General features: G+C 39.7%; 1 protein-coding gene across 2 annotated transcripts in view; it reads left to right on the top strand.

Annotated features, from left to right (window-relative positions):
- Positions 1 to 15,719, top strand: part of pmepa1 (prostate transmembrane protein, androgen induced 1) — a 40,867-nt gene extending 25,148 nt beyond the window's left edge. The window contains exons 1-5 of one of the 2 annotated variants that reach the window (XM_086293029.1): positions 1,213 to 2,370; positions 4,664 to 4,818; positions 7,324 to 7,377; positions 7,489 to 7,844; positions 8,232 to 15,719. In XM_086293029.1, coding sequence (XP_086149155.1) covers positions 2,313 to 2,370; positions 4,664 to 4,818; positions 7,324 to 7,377; positions 7,489 to 7,844; positions 8,232 to 8,544 — 936 coding nt within the window. In that variant the 5' untranslated portion in view covers positions 1,213 to 2,312 and the 3' untranslated portion in view covers positions 8,545 to 15,719. Of the gene's footprint in view, positions 1 to 1,212; positions 2,371 to 4,663; positions 4,819 to 7,323; positions 7,378 to 7,488; positions 7,845 to 8,231 lie in introns of those variants that run through there. The other variant, XM_086293028.1, reaches the window with a different exon arrangement.
- Positions 15,720 to 17,091: the final 1,372 nt, after the last annotated feature.

Below are 17,091 nucleotides of genomic sequence, written 5' to 3'. Positions count from 1 at the left end.
CAAGTTGTCTAAACTGTAAAAAAGTAAAAAAAAAACAAAAACAAATCTGTAGTTCCAAAATACTTGTAGATCTACTTTAATCTATCACTTATAGTCTGCTCTTCATGTGTTTTGTAAAGAATGGTTTAATAAATGTGGTTTTACTTATTTAGACTAAAAGCAACGGAGAAGGTGGACATGTTTACTTCTTATTATTAATATTGTTAATTTAATATGCATGGGTTTAGCTGTTGGGGCCCACTTTACATCAGATTTGGCTATATATGTACTTTTACCAAAATGAGTCAAACAAGCCTAGTGTCACTACAAAGCTATAAATATGTCAATAGAAGTGCTATAAATATAATATTAAGATGACCAGTTTTGAGATATCCAGTAGGAAGCAAACAACTAAATTAGCACATAAAAAAAGGTGTGTAAGTGCCAGAATGCAACAGTATGGCTTTATGTGCTAAATCCACTTTTAATTTTTGAACAATGTTGCCATGAAATGTTCAAACCTCGGACAGAAAGGAGAAAAAAAAGGACTGAAAGGAAGGACGGAAAGATATCAAAGGGAGAAATTAAGGGACGTACTGTAGCAGACATGGGAGGAAAGGAACACAGACACCCACATGAGCAAACATAAACAGACTAAAATTATTATCTGTAAACAGTCACATTGCCTGTTAAAGCGAACTGTTGTTATTGTCAAAGGCAAAAAAGGAACAGAGAGGCACTTAAACATACAGCGATGCCAGTCTCGCCATCTGTGTGAAGCCACCCAGACTGTGTGTGTGTGTGTGTGTGCGCGTGTCTGTGGGCTCACTGCCTGCTGACAGCTTGTTCTTTCAGCTGGTGCTAAACTCCCACAACTTTTCTTTCCCTCCCTTTCCTTTCCCTTCGCAACATACCGTACACAGCACAGTGGCCTCTTTGGTAACTATAAACCTTCCAAGCCGTCTTTTCTGCATTCACAACGTCAACAGGAACTCTGACGTTATGTAACAGGGCTGCATGGTAGTGCAGTGGTTAGCAATGTCACCTCATACCAAGAACGATCCTGGGTTCGGACCAACCTGGCTTTCCGAGTTCACCCTGTGGATGTGTGGGTTACATCCAGGTGCTCTGGTTTCTGCCCAAAGAACTTAGAGACAGAGAGAAGATGCAGACGTGACAGTAGCTGATCTTCTGTGATGGACCGAAAAACCACGACTGTACATGTGGGTCCAATCCACTTGAATCCACTTATGTAATTAGGCCCCACAACCCCTGACATTGGCTGGTAATTTTTAAAAAAAAATTATTATAACATTTTCCAAGTAATATGAGGGAAAAGGGGCTTCATTAGTGTGAGGTTAAATATTCTCATGGTTTGCCTTTTGCTTAGTTTTCTTAGCATTTTGGATAAAAGTGTTATTTTGTGGGAGACAACATATTGGGCTTTGTCCTGGAGGGATGGTGTTGCCTTACAGCTAAATTTAGGTCTGGATATTTATGGACGGTGACACAATTTTCCATATTTTGCATCTGTACACCAGCAAAAATAGATTTGAGAGTCAAAGAGGGATGAATTACAACATTTGCAGGGAATCATTTCATACACGATCTCTTCATATAATATTTAAAAAGCTGCGCTCTTGTTCTTGACCCCTGCCGCACCATACCGTGCCATGACAGACCATACCAGACCACAACGATCCTTTCAGTGATGAAGCAGTCAGTACTAACTATTGTATTCTGCTTGTAAGAGTTTAATTGCCTCAGTGTTTGAATGCCCTAATGAGCAGAGAAGTTCAAACTTCAAACTCAGCTCCCCCTCCCTTCTCCATGTCTCTCTCTCTATCTCATCATTATTCTCTCCATCCCACTGACCCATCTGTCTCCTCTCCCAGACGCTCCCACCACTCCCCCTCTTTTTCTCTCCCCTCTCCCTCTGTCTCTTTCTCTGCCTCCCCTCCTCCCTCACACTGACCCCTTTTGTTCACAGCTATTGGGTTTTGGTGGCGAGGGAGGGCAGAAGAAAGGGTCTGGTCAGCTGTTTCCTCGATATGTGCGCCTGTGTGTGTCTGGACAGTGTGGGAATGTGTGTGAGAAAAAGTTGCAGACAAAGCTTACTCCAGGCTCAGAGTGTGTGTGACGGCCGGTGAGGACACACATGGTGTTGGAGCATCCACGGGATATGAAGCTTGGAAAGTTTTGTTTTACTTTCTTTTATTTTTGTTGTTTTGGTTTAGCGTTGGTTTCTTCCTTTTCCCTCAGTAGCAGATCTTCGGGATCTGTCCTCTGGAAATCAACCTTTTTTTTTGTGAGGCTTGTTGAGTGACGAGACTATGCAACCTTCATCACAGAGTCACAACCATGACAACTGTGTTCAGACACAGTTGTGCGGTGAGTTTCTTATCTGAGATGAAAAGATGGATGTTATCAGATTCCTTTGTATGCACTAGAGTCTGATTTATTTTTAAGCAAGCACGCTTTAGTCTTTAAGTTCATTTTTCCTTTTAAATGCATGCGAATCAGCATATTTTCAGATAGTTGTAGATAGTTACATATGTATATATCTAAATTGTCAATTAAAGTTTTTCTTACATGTGGGAGTTTGCAGGTTTACTATGTGCGTCACTGCATATTAAAAATCTTGGAAATTTGGACAGTTGGTCAAGTGAAATGGCATTTAAATGCATCATCTCAGCCAACTTTGGGTTATCTTGTTGTGGAAATCCTTTTAATCCCAGGAAGTCTGCAGCTGCAAGTCTTACAGAAGTTTGTCCTAAGTGGTCTTCTGACCACGTTCCCTGAAGTTCTTTGGGGTCCTCTTGTGTATATAGACCAGCGGTCCCCAACCCATGGGCCTCGGACCAGTACCGGTCCGTGAGTCGTTTGGTGCCGGGCCGCGATAGTTGAGGCTCAGGTGTGAAATGTATGGTTTTCAGGGTTTTTTATCGGTTTTCAGCATTATTTTGTTATCGTTTTTATCGTTAACTCGGTTTTCCTGGGTCTTTTCACGTGTGTTATGAATAAATCTTCTTTTTTTTCGGTACCGGTACTAGTTTCATTTTGTTGTATTTATCCGCCACACCTTAAGCCCGGTCCGTGAAAATAATGTCGGGCATAAACCGGTCCGTGGCGCAAAAAAGGTTGGGGACCGCTGATATAGACCATACGTGCTAAGCATAAGTGCCTAACAGAAGGGGAAGAATGATGCTTTTAATCATGGTTAAAATAAAATGTTCGATTTGTTTTGTTAAAAAACTGGTGCTTAGTTCCCAGAAACTAGTATATGTTTTAACTTTGGCTGTTCACTTCTATTGATTCTTTAAAACTCTGCTTCTCTATCAAACAGTTCTGCGCATCTCTGAAACTTTCTTTTTTTGCTTTAATATGTCAGTGTAGCCTGTGAGCTAATATAAATAAATGTGATAAAAAGTAATACGTGAATGAATCCAGCGATACAGGAGTCATCTGACTCTATACTTCTTCATCTTCTGTGATGGTTTACTGGTAAGAGGAACTCAAGACTGTGAGAACCGGTGTGGACTGTGAGAAAAACAGAATGCAGTGTGTGTGGGCAGGGGGTGTGCGGGGGAGGGTTGGTTTGTTGTCTGCTAGTTACTTTATGCTCTTGTGTCTGACTTGGCCCTGACCTCTGCCTGCTCCCTGTGAAAAAAACAAAACAAAAACAAAGTGTGAGAAAAAAGCCTCCGTTTCTGTGTGTGTGGATAATGGCAGTGCTGATGATGGGGGAGGTGGAGCAGGGTTAAGGGGTATTTAAAGCAGGCTGTCTCTCAACAAAGGTGGCCCTGTCTGTCAGCCTGGCCTCGGCTGGCTGTGTGTGTGTGTGTGTGTGTGTGTGTGTGTGTGTGTGTGTGTGTGTGTGTGTGTGTGTGTGTGTGTGTGTGTGAAACACCCTGACCTGACATGAAGACTATATCTTTCTCTGTTTTTTCTTCTAATAACATCAATTATACCAGCCTGCTTTAAATGTGTGTTTTTGTATTTGTTGAAGTCATTTTTAACCACGAATGTGATGAAGCACTCCAAGTAGTACTAAAAAACCAAAAAAGATGATGAACTCATATATTTTACACAGTAATTATTGGGTATATGTTGCAATACTGTTTTATGTACTTTAGCTCTCTCCATGTTGTTTGACCTCAACTACCAACATCCCCAATGATTAAATGGACAATACTATTTTTCAAATCCAGCCATGAGTTATTTTGTTATTATTATCATTAGTATTTCAGTTGAATAACTAAATCAGGATGTACAACAGTGTTTTGTTTCTGTGAAAGCCCTGAACTTTTGAAGTGTGTATTTTTTGTTGCTTGGAATGAAACTAGAGAGCCGTGATCTGTTATTGCCCTAAAACGTAATAAGAGGATGGTGATTATGTTATCTGAGGCAACTATACAGGGGATGAGGCCTTTGGCCATCTAAAAAGTCTCTGACAATGATTGAATTTTCCAATAAATAAATAAATAGAAATATTAGATCTTCAAATATAATGCAAAATAGGCAGATGTCATCATACACTTTTCATGTCCTTGCAAGGCCTGACCTAACGGTGTTAATGCGACTGTACCATCATCAGGGTTATTGTACGAAGAGCCACAGAGGACTGTTTTCTGCTTTCTTGAGACTCGTACTTATGTCAGTCTTTGTTTCTCTGTCACTGCAGCCCAGCTGGAGTTCGTCCAGATTCTGGTGATCGTAATAGTCATGATGGTGATGGTGGTGGTCATCACCTGTCTTCTCAACCACTACCGCCTATCAGCACGCTCCCTTCTCTCCAGGCACACCCCTACACGCAGGAGACACCTGCCACTGGCCAACGTAAGTCAGACTTATGCCAGGACTGCATGATGATGTGTTGCCCAAGCTATGCACTTACAGTAGCTCATTCATTATGTGTGCAAGACTTTTTATTCAGTTGGGTTTACATACATGTTGCTGCTAAAAAGGTAACACAGTTCTGACACACCGAGCAAAGAAGAGAAAATGTATTTTAAGGCCTGTAGTTCACTGTTTTCTTTCATTTCAAAGAAATTCATTTTATTCAACCTCAATACACCAAAATGTGCACTTGTATCCAGACTATAGAATAGAATAGAATAGAATAGAATAGAATAGAATAGCCCTTTATTGTCATTGTACATGTACAATGAAATTATGGGTGCTTTGTGCAGGAATTAAATATAAATGATAAGACAGGAGGAATAAATAACAAGCAGGAGAAACATTTACAAAACAGTAGAAAGGCAGACATTGGAGAACAAAGTGCTTGAAAGTAGTGCAAAGGGCTCGGTCAGAGTATAGAGTCCATGTGTGAGTCGCCTGAGTGATGAGAGTTACTCAGACCATGGCTCAGATTGGTGAGATGAGTGACAACTTTGCTTACCTACTGCATCACTACACCGCTCATTTTTCCATAGTGCCTTTACATAGCTTAAACATACACGTGTTTCTGTGTCAGAGACAGATAAAGTCGGTTTGAATATGTGGAGCAAACAGAAAATGAAAAGTTGTAAATGGTGGCAGATATTATGTAAGATACATGAATTCATTAATTGAAGAAATAAAATAGCACAGTCTGTTTAAGACATGGAATAAAGTTAGTGTCTCGACAGGTGAAATTTTATTTTCCAGTAAAGCTATCCAACTTTGCAAGGTTATGAACAAGATATATGTAGGAAGAAAGAGAGAGAGAGAGAGTTAAAGAAATATATGAAAAATGAACGAAATGATTTATAAAGACAAATAGATAAAACATATAACAAACCCCTCAACCACGCTGACCTTTTATAGTTACAGTCATTCATCTTTATAAACAGACTTCCTGGAGGAAGTTAGCATCTGTTTCAGACAGTTTCACAATAAAAGCAGTTTCAGAGGCGTGCCAACTGGCCGCATGTGATCACAGTGCTTAAACTGTGCTGCAGGCTAACGCTAACGCACTGACTCATTTCTTCATTAAGGGCCATGGCGACTTGCCGATGTCTATTTGAAGAACACGCACCGACTTACACCTGAGGCTTCCTCAAACATATGACTTCACTAGTGCTGCCTGAATCACCTTCCACTGAATCACTGTCTGTGTATCTGTGTGGCTTCAGTTTCAGTTTAAAATATGAGTAAAGAATGAAGCACAAACATGCACATACACACACATAGAGCTCCTTATAAGCTCAGGGGAGTCATAGTGTCCTAGTTAATTTGGATTAGCAAACAGACATGGTGACACACATGCAGCCAGACAAGCAGGCAAGAAAACTGTCACCAGAGAGAGTATATATATATTTTTTTTTACAAAAGTTGGAAAAGTTCCTCTCAGACTTTTTTTTAAAGAAGCAAAGAACTACTTTTGTCTTCTCCTCACTACAAGCGGTGACACCGAAGGCATCGAGACACCCTCTAAACATCAGCTTGAGCTCAAAGTATTGTTCAATCCATTATAGATTCATGTACACTCTTAATTTCAACGTTTTAAGTCATACTTGTGTTGGGCAATGTTGTACCAAACTATATGTGCTGCTGATTTTAAATGAGCACAGAAAATTTTTTTACTTTGTTAACTGAATGTGAAGCTTACAGTGTCAAATTATGCACATACATTACACAATACAGCTCATATATTAACTGTAGGAAAAGGTCAAACACAGGTAAAAGGTACAACGTTTTACTGGAGAAGACAGTATTAGGCAGTATAACCTAGATTTAAAAATACTTTAATAGCAGGGATCATAGTTAGCTTCACACTTTTGCACAGACAGGTTTATATAAACAGAGTCCTCTAATAAATAACACGCACTCATCCATCCGTCCATCCAGTAAAGTTTGAGCAAACAATAAGAAGTGTATCAGTACCAAGTCTCATGTTCTATGTTTGGGGAAAGGCGATCGCAGTGGAAAGTCTTTGTGACAGTGTTTAAAACAAGAACTAATATATGACAGGAAGTTACAACCACTCATCTCTAAAAATTACACAGCGGTGTTGAAATCATTATTAGCAGCAGTGTATATTCCCGTTCTAGTATCTATGTCTTAACCAGCTCAATTTTATTGAAATTTGAACTATTACAAATCAGAGGAATAAATTATACTTTTAAATAGTGCTAAATGTGGTTTGAGGTCAGCCAGCAGATTAGTGGCTAATGCGCCAACCACAAGACCTGCTTCCCTGCCTACTGAGTGTTTACACCATGCAGACATTCTCATGCTCTTCTTCTCCACATTTTCTTTTGCTTACTGCTGTTCTTTGCTAATAGAGATGCAAACTGCGAAAAAATTAAAGAATTATTTTTATTATTTAATTACATAAATTGACTTTTTTGCACACAGGAGGGAAGTCTGTGGTCCTCTGAGGGAACAGGCACAAACAGTGGTCTAAATGAGGTGAGTGCTGCTTCAACCAGTGGTGGTCTTCGAGTTTGATTTAGTACAAAATTCATTTAAACCAACATTAGTTAGAGGCACAGCAGTAATTAAATATCTCTCCTCACACAGCACCAGGTGTATAACACCCACCCCCCGGAGAGAGGGGGCTCTTCCTATATACAGCGGGAAGTACAGCACAGCCACTCCCAGCCTCCGCTGCAGCCCCAGCGCTTCCAGCACACATACGCCCCGAGTCGCTTTCAGCCAACTTATCCCTACCTGCCTCAGAGCCTCATCGATCTTCCCCCCACCATCTCCCTCTCAGATGGAGAGGAGCCCCCGCCATACCAGGGGCCCTGCACCCTGCAGCTCAGAGACCCCGAGCAGCAGATGGAGCTGAACCGCGAGTCGGTCAGAGCGCCACCCAACCGAACAGTATTCGACTCCCACCCTCTCGATCCATCCAACTCCTGTCTGCAGGCCAGGTAACAATGAGCAAGTCTGTGGTCCGTTATTGTGTTTTGGATCACTCACTTGTCGTTGTGTTGACTAATTCCTGTGTTAAGGATTTTTATCAGAGACTTATCCAGCTTATAAAAGGCGTCATAGAAATGTTTATGTTCTTTGTACCAACTTTGTACTAACTGTGACTAGATGTACTGCACAGTAAAGGAGAAAGAGACTAAGAGCTTTAGACATCCTCTCTTCACAGCCTAATGTTTAATTATGTTTCATTTTCTGTAATTATGATGCATTATAAGGTTTTAAATGCAGAAATTTGATTAGCTGAAAACCTACAACAAATCATTTTTTATCTGCCATCATCTTGTCTTCATCAGTGTTATTTATTCATTCATTTATTTTGCTCTCAGACTGCAGGCCCCCCCTCCAAGTGTCCATTCAGGCATCAGTGTGTTGGAAGCCCAGGAGGCTTTGTCCAGGCATCAGAAGCAGGGCTCTCGAGTGGAAGGAGCTCCTCCAGCCTACAGCGAGGTGATTGGGCACTACTACCACCCAACATCTGTAACCTCCAGCCATAACAATCGGACTGTGATATCCTCACAAGCACCACCTGCCTCGCTCATACAAGGCCTGCTCCGACCTCCGCATCAACAGCAAGGAAGTGTGGACAACAGGAACACAAGGAATACAAAGGAGAAATCCCAGAAACCCCAGCAGGTGTGACAGTGCTGCTCTCTGCTTCCAGTGAGAAAACCGGGATTACATCTGCTCACCACTGGAGTAATGACCAGTGGAGAATGATGAAAAGTCACGAAGTTGTTAAAATCCACTCTGAAGGGTTTAAGAGCTGGTTAGTTTTAGTTGTTGCAGGTCAGTTTTGCAGTTTCCCCACTGGCTTCTCTGGGTAAGATAACCCAGAACCACATTGCTCCTGCAGAGCACAGTCGCATGAACATCTGGCACATCCTGTTCTGCAGCTTCCTACTTCATGTCTTCTGATGAACCATTGATGTCAGAAAAGAGAGGAAGATTTAGAAGGGAATGAGATGGAAGCAGATGATTCTTTCCCTTAACAAGTCCTCCTCATCTCTCTTCTGTCAGACTGATGTGCGTAATCACCTTTCACAATGAATATTTACTTGGTCTGTTTTTTCCGTTGAACTTTTTCTTTATCTTATTCACACATCCATGAAAATTCCTATCCAAGCAAATGGCGAAATGTTACAATCTTTTTGGTTCTTCCATTTGTAGGATTTCTTTTTTTTAAATGTGATAATCCCCCACCACCACGCTGCTTCTGTCCATTTAGTCCATATTCAAAACTCCACTTCTGCACCAGGCTTTAGCCACATCGCTGGGACATTTTAGCACACTCGCTTATTCCGCGAGTTGTAGCACAAGGCTAAAAGTTCTGCCTTACATTTCCTAAGCGATGCAGGAGTTGCCACTGAAATGGTTGTTTCTTTTTTTTCCTTTTTAAAAAAAATGTATGTTCTTTTTTTTAAAGAACGCTTGCACAAAGTTCAAGACTGTTCACCGGAAAAAAGAATAATCCGCAATATGATCGAAAAGAGACAGAAAGTAGGGAAAGTTTGGGTATTTTTCTATACTTGATGGATTCCTATGAGTACATTTTTTGTGTTGCTTTTGTTTAGTGTTTTTTTTTATTTTTATTTGTTGTCTAGTTTTAGAAAAAAAAGATACAAACATCAGTAATCGGTTGGGGTGCCAACTTTTCACCTTTTGCAACGTACATGTTGACGTGTATATACGTCACACATGGAGCATATATACAGACACATGTATGCAAACCTAGAGTGAAAAGCACGAATTTAAAGTTATTTATATAATTGCTGAAAAGAATTGCACTATTTTTTAGTATGCGCCAATGGACCGTTTTTGGGACTTTTATTTTGAAGGAGCTCTGTCTATTGCGGCATAAAAACAAGAGAGAAGCAAGAACATGGTGAGTGAGGCTCAGACCGAGCGGTGCACAGCAGCTGCTATCATGATAAATGTAAGGGGAGGTTCTGACTTTGGCCCAACGGACTCGGATTAACCGTTACTGTACCATTGATAAAAATGAATAAATAATCGTTGGTTTATGCAAATGTCTGAGTCCCACGAGCCAGCCACAAGTCAGCATCCAACCTGTGGGTCCAATCAGAAAGTCTTAACTCTCTCTCATCCTATTGGCCGAATCATTAGCCAATCCCAAAGCTGGCTATTACTACCTCGACTAAACAAGCGAAGCACATTAGAGTTTATTCATGTTAACCAGACACAACAAATGTCTGGACTAATCGAGACAGTCTAATGTAACAATAGATGTTAACTAGAGTAGGATGTCGTAGACTTAGTTTTTAATCCTGTTATTTTATTTGAATGTCAGATATTTTTATTCATTGGATGAGAAGAGAGAAAACAAACCAATGACACCCCCCTTGTAGTGTATTACTCAGGAAGGAAGCCAGTCGCCCAGCAGGTCCTGAATATCTGATGCACTGACTGTGCACCACTTTGGTCACCCATACACCCAAAAGACCAAATTTTCTGGTCACGTACCTCTGGTTCCTTTGAATTATAGATTCTCTCCCACGTTTTCAACCCATGTATACACTCTGCTCTCTAAGTTTTTCTCTCTTGCAGGCCACTCTGAGCACTTTATTGCACCAGGAAAGAGACAACAATCTTCTGTCAGCCAGCGCCGACCAACCAACCAATAAAGCTTAAACACAACGGTAGAACCTTTTAGGTTTTTAGATTCAGATTTAGATTCTCCAACTACTAGTGATGCGCTTTTAAAGAGATGCAAAGAGTTGTGGACCAAAGCTTTTAACATTTACTGGAATAAAAAACAACTTTATTTATCATTTTGAGATTGAAGAACTTTAAGACATACAGACTTTAAATCCTCAACTATCCTTCCACAGGTCTCCATAAAACCAGCTGAACCTGTGCTTTAACAAATATATTCTATAATTAGGAGAAATTTTTTAATTTTCTTGTTTATAAACTCATTCTTTTAAGCTTTGGACTCAAACTCTTTGAGTGTTGAATGCAGCACAAGGCTGGTTGTTGAAACTAGACACACTGAAGTGTTGAAAAGTGGCACGAGTGTTAATAGCAGCCCGTCTTGTGTCATCTCATTAAGAGTGCAGAATTAATAGAGTTGCATTAGGTAGCTGATTGAGCTACTTGATCAGTATTTGTAGTTTTTGTATTTAAAGCTGCTGCTTGATCCAGACAAAATCAGCGCCCTCTAGTGTCCAGCCTTTATGCAACAGCGCCCTCTTCAGGGACTGAACCAAACTGTAGCCAAATCTCCTGAGAGACAGTCTGAAGGCTAAAACAATACATTTTATAATCTCATATGGTGAATCTTTCATTTTTTGTCTGTACTTTCCTTCCATGGTGAGTCACAGCAGCATCTATCAACTATCGTGATAAAAAGAATTCAATCTGCTGAACTTGTTCCCCAGTATAAACCTTGTTTACAGGGACAGTTTGGCCCAAAGGTAAATTTATGTATTTTCCCAATTTTTTTGTATTCATTCCTATCCAACTGGATTGTGTTGAACTGGTGTGTGAATTGCCCAGTTCTGGAGAAATCAGCTACAGCGATGCCTGTGTTCTCTTTAATATAATGTAAGTAAATGGCAATTTCTGCTTGGGGTGTTTAAAGTGCCAAAATGTGAAAAAGACGGCAGCAGTTTCTCTTTCCAGAAATTGTGACCTGTTTATTCAAAAAATAAAAAATTTAAAAATCCACAAACCTTACAGTGAGCCATTTCATGCAGGAACTCTTTAGTTCGTACCGATCCGCAATTTTGAAAAATGTCCATGTGCAGAAGAAAGCAACCATGTGCGTGTGATGAAAGGCTCTTGCTGGTGGGAGATTGAATGGATGTCCCTCATTTGACCTGTAACATCAGGTAGCTGCACAGGTGCGAGGGTGTCTTTTGGTTTGAAGAAGATATTTCCTGCATGAAACTGCTCACAAAAATGTTGGTGGATGTTTTTTGATTAACAGCTTCACAATTTTTGAAAGAGGCATTGCTGCAGAATATTTCAGATGTAATTTTTGGTGCTTTGAGCTCTTCATAGTAAATGCCATTCAGTTCTATTCCATTAAATAGAACGGTGACATTTCCACATCCAAAAACTTCAAAAATGAGTGTCTCACAAAAAATCCCCATAGAAAACTGTGTAAATTTGATATTAATGTAAATTCTTATTTAAGTTGCTGGATACAAACTAAACGTTTACAGCTTGATAGATGGATTGGATGTGTTTATGCTAGTCTTGTTTCTTGTCATTTTATCATCGCAATGATGCAGTCTTGTGTTCTATAGCAAACTATAACATTTCAAATCATAAAACAGATTGAAAAGACTCTTCTAACTGATTAGAAAAGTCTTTGATGATGTTAGAAAGATCTTCAAAATATCTTGTAGCATTACTCGGCAAACTACTAAATCTGAAAACACTGAATTCCTCTCAAAAAGTAAAGACAAAAAGTGAGAAAAAAGATTCGCCCTCCCATCATCTTTTAAGTCTGTAGCTCTCTGTAGCCCCAAAAGAAAGATGATTGGCTCATTTAAAAAAAAATTATTGTAATAATAATAATAATAATCTTTGATCTTGTAATGAGGTTAGCAGCCTGGTTCTCAGTCCTAAGGTACTTTGAACTATTTTTCTGTTTCATACTTGTTTTTGAACAGAGTTGTTTCCTTAAATGGTTTCCTTTCCTGCACCAGAGGGCTTGCAGCGGGTATGAGAAGGCTGGCCAGGCTCTGACCACAAATATTAGTGATAGGAACTTAAAAAATGTATAAGGAAGTTGGAAAAATGTGTAGAATCAATCTCTTATTTCAGGGGAAAACCCGGGCTGGCTGACAATACAAAATAAGACAGGAGGAGAAAGAGGGAAAAGTCATTTGGAGGCTGACAGGAAGAACAGATCACACATTTCTACACAGCTGCTAATACCCTAGCGCTGCCTACATCTAAAGACTGGTGTGTTTACATGCAGTTGTACTTGTTCACCAGTGTTTGTGAGCTTTTCTTTAACTCTCAATTCTATTTATTTATGTTTCTTTTTAAAATTCAGTTCGATTTGAGTCACATAAAAGAGAGATATTAAACCAATCAATGCTCAGATCACATAGTTTTTGTTGCTTTAATCCATCGTGGAGATACTGAAAGTGTTAGGAGATCACTGTATGTGTGTGCGTGCGTGCAATTAATGTACACCCACCTGCCCTGGGAAAGACCTCCAGCTGTCTAGACAAAAACTAAACACATAAAGGCACACACAGAGCAGACTAAACAAACTCACCGAAGAACCAAACGCCTCACACACACACAGACACACACACACAATAAACACACACGCACACACACTGAGGTTTTTGTTATTGCGGACCACACAAGGTAGCAAAAACATTTATTTCACACACCTTGATTGCCTCTCCCCTCCCTCTCCCTCTTCCTGTCTGAACGAGCTCTTCCTGTTCCCTAGAGATGGCCGCTGTCCAATGACAGAGCTCCTTTCAGAACCGGCCCTCGCTGCCGCTGGGTCAGCGGTCTTTGAGTCTCCTTGGAAACGTTCGTTGTTTGTTATTGTTGCTATGTCGTACAAGTGTGCCTGCCTGCGCTGAGACGGGCAAAATGTGAGTGGCTAGTTTGGGCTGTCAATCATCCCAGGCCACACTGTCTCAGATGATGACGATGAATAGATGATGGTGATGAGATTGTTGCTGTTGGTGATGATGATGATGGTGATGAAGATAGATTTTTTTGGTAGTGTCACCGCAAAGATCGTTGCAATACACCTACTATTTGCCTTTTTGATGATATTAGTCATATTTTAACGTAGTGTGCTAAATGTCAGTTTTTTTATTGTTGTTGTTGTTGTTGTTGTTGTTGTTGCTGATGATGTTTATTCACTTGAGAACAAAAAGATTTAACTTCAATTCAAAAGTTCATATCATTAAAAAATGTGTTTGTTTTTTTTTTTCATTTGTAAACATCGAGAGTGTAAAACTACCTAACACACAAAAACTGCAGATTTCTGGGGAGGATGTGTAAATACAAGAAAATGTACTTCTGCTTTTAAGTGCCCTTTTTTAAAGTTTAAAGTTGTCAGTGTGCAGCTGTCTGAAGAGCAAATCGGTGCGATTGGTGCGGGGATCGACGCCACAGATCCCCATCAACATCCCTTGAGATGAGCTTATGTTAAAGCTAGCTAAAGTTCCCTTTTATTGGAACCTTTTTGAGCACATTTGTATCACGCACTTATAAGTTCCAAGTATAAATCTTCATGTAAGCACCTAGTCCTCGTAACCCACTAATCATTGCCTCTCCTTACTCGACCCAGTGTCTAGATGTGTGCCTTCTGGTGTCCAGCATGATCGGAGACTTACACTTAAAAAAATCCTTTACTGTTGCCTTTCAACGTAAAACCTCGGACAGCACAAAATCTTAACACGTTACAGCCGTGATGTATGGAAGCCCAGTCAGGCCAAGAAAAAAAAATGGAGGGGAAAAAAACAGTCAGTGTTTCTAAGCTAAAATGGACCAAAAGTCCTTAAAATACTACAAACAAATAACATGTGGAAAAGCAGATATCTGCAAATCCTGTGTGGTTGCTTCTATTGTTTTTATGTTATCATTCCAACTTCTCTTCCCTTTTCTTTTTCCTGGTAAAGCTGGACTTCTATAATCACGACATTAGAAGCTAAATTTGTGAAAACAAATTACTGTTGCTATTGCTGCTCTATATGTTTGGAACTATAACTAAAAACAGCTGAAATTAATGCTTTTCTTCAGAAATTTAATGAGACGCAGTATTTGCTTTTAACATTTCTGACTGCTTGCAAAGAATCACACACCACACAGTCCAGATTCATATGTGACATTATTTAAGACATCTCCAAAGACGAAACCACTGTAAAGAAAAAAACGTTCAGTCAAGCTTGAACTTTTTGTTTTCGATTTTGGGGAAAAATCTTTTTTTTCCCTCCAGTTTTTGCTACATGTTTGATCAGTTTTAAAAGAAAGGATGATTTAAGTAACACAAGTAGACTGGCGGACGGCATACAAGCAAACCATTTTCTCCCTTCATATTTCTGTATCATCGCATTTTTCTCTGCTTGCTCTGCTCTTTTAATCAGCGCTGTGTGGCGCCTTTCCTCTGACAATGTCGAAGAAAAAGTATACAAAAGCACTCTTGTTCGCAGTTATGTTATGTGTTCATATTTAAATAAGCCTCTGTATCTTACACCGCAGTGACTATTGTAGAAGTCTTCCACCTGTCCTTGAGTTTTATCCTGCAAGCATGTAAACTGTGGGGCTTGTACAATAGACCAGTTTGTTCTGGTAAGGATTCCTACGTGCAGCTGGTGCAGATGTTTTAGAAAAGCATGATAAAATGCTGCGATTGTGTCCAGGGAAGTAAAACTGCACACAAGTAATCAGCAGCTTTGGAGTGAAATCTTCACTCAGGACCAGATGTCAGATAAAAATGTGGGAACTCCGATCTGTTCTCTGCAATGCTGGGTTTCCCATCACTCAAACGTAGCACCGGGTTCATAAAAAGAATGAACATGGAGCTGAGGGTTTAACTTCAATCTGTTATCTGTCACAGCATGGCTCATGCACTTATATAGAGGCCTGCTTATTCTCAGTGATAATAACTGCTTATTTGTGTATTAAGACAGTTTATTTTAATTTATATTGGATGGTCTATGTGTTGCTGGGTTTGCTATGTTGTTATTTTCTTTTCTGTTACAAACACAAGACAATGGTTTATTGTTGTTGTCACAGAACATGAATCAGACACATTTCAGTTAGCCTTCGATTTAAAAAAACAAATAAAAAGTTTTATAAATTCACCCGAGTCTCGTCTGCTTATTTATTTTGTATTTAGTAATTGTTGGAGGCTTTCCTTTTTTTGTTTTTGCAAGAAAGGAGCCTTTGACACACATTCATTCATCCACCACACAGACACACACACACATGCGCAGACACTTTGTACACATACAAGATTTGGTTTGTATGCACATTTCAAAAAGCTGCTGGTACATCCCTTAGATTAGCTCCTGTTCCATGCTGATGTGATAGCATCATGCAGCAGATCTGTTGACTGTACTTTGATTCAGGCTGAAGCATTGATCTGACAGAAGGTACTCTGCAACATGGATGATTGGTTTTGTGATATTTAAACTCAAATATGACCCTACTGTCATCATGTGGCATCCAAATTAGCAAAAAAATTATCATAACTTTTAAATGTTGTGTGACTCTTGAAACACATTTTATTTTCATCTGCAGAGTTAAGTTGCTGTAAATATTTATCCAGCAGATGGCGCACTTGAATTAGAGTTGAAGGCTCAATGGCCACATCATGGTTATGATTGTTAGATTTACTTCATTTCTAGTTATTAGTGTTTAACGGGTCAGTGTTCACTGATCTGGTCCACCAGGGAGACTCAGGCCTTTTGATTGTGTTGTTTGTATTTGTTGAAAATACATGAAAGCACAGAAAGGAGGAAGTGTGTCAGACTTTTTGTAAAAATGTTATTTTTTAGACTTTGCATATTAGTAAAAACGTGAGATACTCTGAACATGCTGTGTCTGCTGCATGATGGCACTGTGAAAATATGTTGTAAATAAAATGCCTGTGCAGGTTTTAAGACAGTTTAACGGTTGGGTTTCCTCACTTTGGTGCTCTGCTGTTTTACATTCACTATCCTTGCTATTAAGGTTTTCATTTGGGTCTTTTAAATTAAGCTGCAGAAAGCGCCCTGAGTGTTTTGGCTGGAAATGTGTTTGTCTGTTTTCAGTTTTTAAAAAGTACCAGTGTCAGGATCACCAAAGCCAGGAAGGCCTGATGGCGGATGAGAATTCCCTGCGGAAGACCACCTTGCCTGTTGAGGTGGCTCCGACAGGCCTTTTGCACTCTCCATTATAAAGAAAACAAAAACATGACAAAACAAGTAAACAAACAAAATATGCATTCATTCCTCAAATTAACTTGAGCCCCTAAATTAACTTGAAGGCTCAAAATGAACATTTTTGTCATTGCCATCTTGATGTTTTAAAACCAAATGCACAACTGAATATCTTTTTGCAACCTGAAAAGTGATCCTTGCTGACCAATAGAAAGAATGCAGTTTTAAGGCATCCACCATGCATGGTTAGACTATAAACATTTGTAATTATTTACAATGTCATCAATTATTCAGACATTTATGTAATACAAGT

The sequence above is a fragment of the Aulonocara sp. 'chitande type north' Nkhata Bay genome, linkage group LG5 (genome assembly GCF_057382095.1).
Source record: "Aulonocara sp. 'chitande type north' Nkhata Bay isolate Kocher_YH1m ecotype deep benthic linkage group LG5, A_spYH_male_GT1.1, whole genome shotgun sequence".
Taxonomy (NCBI): Eukaryota; Metazoa; Chordata; class Actinopteri; order Cichliformes; family Cichlidae; genus Aulonocara; species Aulonocara sp. 'chitande type north' Nkhata Bay.
The sequence above is the reverse complement of the archived record's forward strand: the minus strand, read 5'-3'. Positions and strand labels throughout refer to the sequence as shown.